Raw genomic sequence first — 5,440 nt, 5'->3', positions numbered from 1 at the left:
TAATGTCCAGCCTGAACGTCCCCTGGTGCAACTTGAGACTGCAACTTGACTTTTTTTTATTATTTAACCAGGTTGAAGCACCCCATGAAGCAATCCTATTCCTGTTTTTTGGTTGGTTTTGTTTTGGGTTTTTTTTTTGAGGCAGCATCTTATAAATGTTAAAATGTGAAAGTTTTTAAATGAAGAATTGATACCATTAAGTACATGCTGCAATAAAATATTCTTTCAGTCTGACTCCTGCACATATTGGAGAACTACAGTATGCAGTATATACACTAATTTGCAAATTTAAGTTTTTCAGCAAATACTTTTTCTCCAGTTACTTAAATTATGTATATATTTACTTGATGCAAATTTGATTGTATACGGGCCCATCAAGCTTTCAGAGTTTAATTTTGCCTTCATTCACACAGGAGTGCAGGATTAAACATTCATGTTAGTAAGTTGTGACATGATTGTCAGTTTACTTGGTATATTCATTACTGAAATACTAGTGACTGTTTGAAACTGTTCTCAGTTTATCTATGCTTATGACCCAGGCTGATGTCCAGTTTTGAGGATTTTTATACTACATTTGATTGACCCATATCTTTTTCTTGGATGTATTTGTTAACAAATTGATCAATAGGATCAACTGTTTCCCCTGTGCTTTCAGCTTGCTCTAAGTTTTGCATAACTTAATGCAGGAAAAAGCACCTGGCCCTTTTCTTTTTTTGCCTTGTTTACAGTAAATTCTTTTTCGTGATTATCCTGTTAAAATACTATGAGTTTTAATGCTATGGAGGAAGGCAGAAAAAACATTGTCTCCTGTGCAGTTTTTAAAAAGTAATACTCTTATTGTGCAAAATGCATTAATCTGAAATGTGTAATAAGTTGAATAAGGTTGAAATTAACCTACATAAAATATAAAGGATTTTTTTAGGCATTCTCTGACACATCAACTGTCAGATATAAAAATAGCTGTTGTTTCTACAACAAAAACTATTTTTTTTCAGCAGTTTTAACTCCCAAGCTTTCTTAGTTCTGACTGTATCTTGAATCGAATTCTCTAACTTATTTTATTTATGTGATCTTATATGTTATTTCTCCTTACAGGCGCCTCCACCTCAATAAGAAAGCCACAGACAAACAGCCATATAGCAAACTTCCTGGTGTTTCACTTCTCAAGCCGTTAAAAGGTGTGGATCCTAACCTGATCAACAACTTAGAAACCTTCTTTGAACTGGATTATCCAAAAGTATGTATACTATTTAGTGTCTCTTTTTTTTTTCCTTCCTCCTGTGCCTCCAAAAGTCATATCAAGAGCTTACACTAGAACTATGCCCCTTGATTGTGTCTTGGATTGTTCTTCCTTCCACAGAAAATATGTAATTACACATTTTACATGTTGCAAACAAAACTTATTCCTTTTTAAAAAGCTGTTTATTCAGGAACATGACCAAGGCTTAGGGATGAAAAATACTCTACACTTCAGGAAGATTTATTTAATCATTATTCTCGTGTTGTGATGTTTATAGAAGTATGAAACCGTTCAATCTATAAAGACCACTTGAGAGGCCAAACACCCTCCCCAATTAACTAGTACTCTCTAACACATCCTGTAAAAGAAAACACTTAACTGATAGCCTGAAACTTTGTGGTGGTTCATAGTGATGGCTCATGTAAGGAAGAATTCCGCAATGATGAGGTGGTGTACCTCACCAAGTGTTGACAGGTAGGATAGTCTCCAAGCCACTTATCAGAGTTGGGAAACAAATAGTTAATAAAAGCTTACATTTGCTGTTGAACACTGTTTGACTTTGTAATGTAAATGATAAGTGTGTCAAATGCTGTCCTTGCTCTATGAAGCTTAGAACTTCAAGGAGAGATCTGTAAATGCTTGCTATATTGTTCACTACTTGGTGTATGCTCCTGTGGATAGAAAAAGGACTAAATCTTCTACTGCATATCTCCTGAATTCTAAAACTTGTAATTTACTTTTAATAAAAACTCTTTTCTCAGTTCGTCTTGAAACTGTTTCTGACACTGCTGCTTTAGTTGTAAAAGGTCAAAGGTATGTGTAAGCTCTACTGCAAGTTTCCTTTGTGTGTTCTGGCAAAGAGCTTTAAACTTACTCCTACATAGACAGGGTATACAAACAAAAGACCCCAAACCTCACCATTTGGAACTTACTAAAATTTGGATAGTTTCTCTGTAGTAAAGTTCTGGGCCTTCTGAAAAGCTTCAGGCATGACCGTTTGAATCCTTTTGACTCAATAAAAGTGCAATAAAGATTAAGTGTGGCCAAGATAAGTTTAAAGCATACTTGGGCATGCTGTGTATGCCAATATTGCAAACAGTGCAAAGAAACTGCAACAGTATCTTAAGCTATTTTATTACTACAATGAGCATCAAAACATTATGCAGCTGAAACACTTGACTATAAATACAACTTGTTTGTGAATTCAGAAAAACACTTATGCTGGATCTTGCTTTATGAGAGATAGTCTTGACCTTTACTTCTGATAACTTAGTATGTATGGGTGGCAATCTTAACGTATTGCTATTCCACACAAATCTGAATTTCAGGTAACAATAGTGACAATCGTATTTTTCCCAAGGAGAGTGAGAATAGAGGTATGAATACTTCAGTTTACCGGGGCACAGATTATGCAGTACAAGCAAGATCCCCAAACTGTTTGAAAACACTTCTGCACAATAACTACAAAAATACTTCATTTAAGAGATGGACACTACACCACAAAAATTAGAGGAGTATTGCCTGATATTCGAAGTTAGCTGTCCAGGGAAAAATTATTAGGAAAGAATAATCTTAAACTTGTTCCAGTGAAGCTGAGTTCAACCTGCAGTGATACTGATTCACTGGTTCTCTTCTGTGATACCCGATGTGTGAAATAATCTCATCTCGCATAGAAGTCAGTTATGCAGCTTCTAAACTGCAGAACTTACATGTAATATTTTTATCAGTGACCAGTTCTTGCCTACTGTACCTATCATGATTTTTGGAGAAATCTTTCTATTTATGTGTCCTGGTTTCCAAATGAACCTGATTGCTTATCTACATAAACATTACATCTTTGTATTTCTTCTGCTTTAGTCATACATTTTGTGGTTCTTTACTTTGTTACTGCATATAAAGGCCATTTACCGTGAATTTTTGTTTTCAAATATTGGAATATGGAAGGTTTTTTATTTCTGGTTGAATTTCTTAGAGAGTATGAATATAGAAGTGTCATTGCAACTGTGAATTGAAGATCAGTTATTTAATTACTCACAAAAATAGTTGTTCTTTTACATATTTAATTGGATGAGCAATAAAGAACTAATTTCTTCAGTTGGTAATTTCTGTGGTGTTCATGCTGTCAGGATCATTCTGTTGTGGTGGAAGGACCTGTCTGCTTAACAAGACAGGTCTTTTACCCCTTAAATTCCATTTTCCATGCTGGTAAAATGATAGGAATCAAATCCTGTTTGGTCTTTATGCAAATTGGTTTTGAGTTTGCATTCTGAGAGGTAAAGATGTGTTTGTCTGATAGGTTGTAGTGTTAGACCAAGTCTTAGCAACTCCCATTTAGTGGTTAATGTTTTTAAATTTCCACAATATTCTGAATGCAGTTAGAGTCACTGGGGTTTTTTGTGTTTAAAAATACCATATTTTTTTTTCTGGAAGAATGTTTTTATTTAACTTAATGTCTTCTGTTGTATGAAATACCTCTTACTGAACAAGAACGTCAGAGGTTGTCATCCTTGAGCCCACAGGCAACTTTTGAAGTTCAGATTACTTTTTGCTTAAGTAGTTTACAGAAAATAAAGCTCAGTGAGGTGGCAGAATAGTATGAGGGAGAGTAAGAACTGTTTTGATTGCCGGTTGGGACTCTTATTTACAACTGTCATCAAATGAGGTCCATGAAAACTGTTTTTAATGAGATTTTAAGATCTTGGACTGTAAATATGGTGTCTAGGTACTTTGATCAGAAATTTGCATTTTCTGAAATTTGTTCTTTGGATTGGAGCTGTAATAAGTTGTAATAGTTTAGTAATTTTAACAGGGAGAGAGGAAGGTTATAGTAAGTAAGGAGTATTCAAGGAATTTGTTGCTAATGCAGAAACAGAAATACCTCCATCAAAGTTTGCAAGCTGTCTCAAAACATTGAGTGATTCTTAAAATGCTGCTTCCTCACCCTATCTGTAGCTCATGTGTAACAAACATGTAGCTTGATTACTGAAATAACTACAGTTTTCCCTTGCCTCTTGTTGGTTTTTTTTAACCAGTATTCTATTAATGAGGAAAGTGTACATATACATTACATATGAATATACGTGTTCCTGATCTTAGCTTTATTATACAATTAAGCGTATATGTACTGCATTCTGTGGGTTGTCCTCCAACTCTGTTCTGCATATGCATCTACAAAGTAAAGGAACGGAAGGTGTAGTTCAGAGATAGGCAGTCAAGTGTATCATAACATCATTCCTTTAATATTTTGTGTGCTATAATTTTATTGACTATAAGACTGGATTTAAGATCTATATGTGAACAAAAATGAAAGTGGAAATAAATTTTACCTTGTATACAAGGATGTCTTGCTTCATGTGTAATAGAAACCCTTCTGATCATAGGAAAACTGATGTTCCTCCTTACAAGAGTCTGTTGGGATACAAGCTTGGTTCTTTTTTTTAAGTGCTTTTTTGTGCATTGAAAATAGTGTTATTTAGCTGTGAAACAATCCCTTTGGTTTTGTTTTTCATTTTGTAACAGTGCTCTTTATTTTTTTCAGTTTGGTACACTATTAAGCTTTATTCCCTAGACCATATTGATATTAAGTGTGTTTAAATATATATGTGTGTGTATACATTTTTGTTTTTACTAGTATGAAATACTGCTCTGTGTACAAGATCATGATGATCCAGCTATCGATGTGTGCAAAAAGCTCCTTGGCAAATACCCGAATGTTGATGCTAGACTGTTCATAGGTAAGCAGTGCAACTCAAAGGTAGGACTCTTCTAAAATTTTTTTAGATCTTCATCTCCATATACAGAGTTCTAAAAATAAATAGTTGTCTTGTTCAGCCCATGTTGGTTCTGTAGCTTAATCATCGGTTTGGGATAAAGAAGTAAGCTTGTAGTCACAGTCTGTGATATCAGTCCAAAAAATCTCTAGGAAGAGTGATTTATGCAACCCCTGCTACTTTTTCCTTCTAAATCTGAAACAGTAGTTTAAATCCTTTCTTTCACTGAACTAAACTTGCAGGAAGTGACTTGGAGTTGTGGCTGTATTTGAGCTTGAGGTCCTGCAACAATCCTTTTTCATCAGCTTAGACTGTAGGGCTCTTTCTTCACTTTACATTTGAATTAGAGGAGGGAAGGGATATTAGAACTAGGTAGTAGAATGTAATTTTTTTCTCTGACATGAAACAAACTAGACCATGTCTGTCAGTT

The 5,440-nt window shown here is 34.6% G+C and overlaps 1 protein-coding gene across 1 annotated transcript in view; it reads left to right on the top strand.

Annotated features, from left to right (window-relative positions):
- Nucleotides 1-1,063: 1,063 nt before the first annotated feature.
- Nucleotides 1,064-5,440, top strand: part of UGCG (UDP-glucose ceramide glucosyltransferase) — a gene marked incomplete at its 5' end in the record, with an annotated part of 10,217 nt that continues 5,840 nt past the window's right edge. The window contains 2 exons of the mRNA XM_009710242.1: nucleotides 1,064-1,237; nucleotides 4,872-4,974. Of these exons, the coding sequence (XP_009708544.1) occupies nucleotides 1,064-1,237; nucleotides 4,872-4,974 (277 nt within the window). The remainder of the gene's footprint in view (nucleotides 1,238-4,871; nucleotides 4,975-5,440) is intronic.

Source organism: Cariama cristata, unplaced genomic scaffold, assembly GCF_000690535.1.
Source record: "Cariama cristata isolate BGI_N322 unplaced genomic scaffold, ASM69053v1 scaffold7921, whole genome shotgun sequence".
NCBI classification, from domain to species: Eukaryota; Metazoa; Chordata; class Aves; order Cariamiformes; family Cariamidae; genus Cariama; species Cariama cristata.
This window is presented reverse-complemented; position numbering and strand designations above follow the sequence as displayed.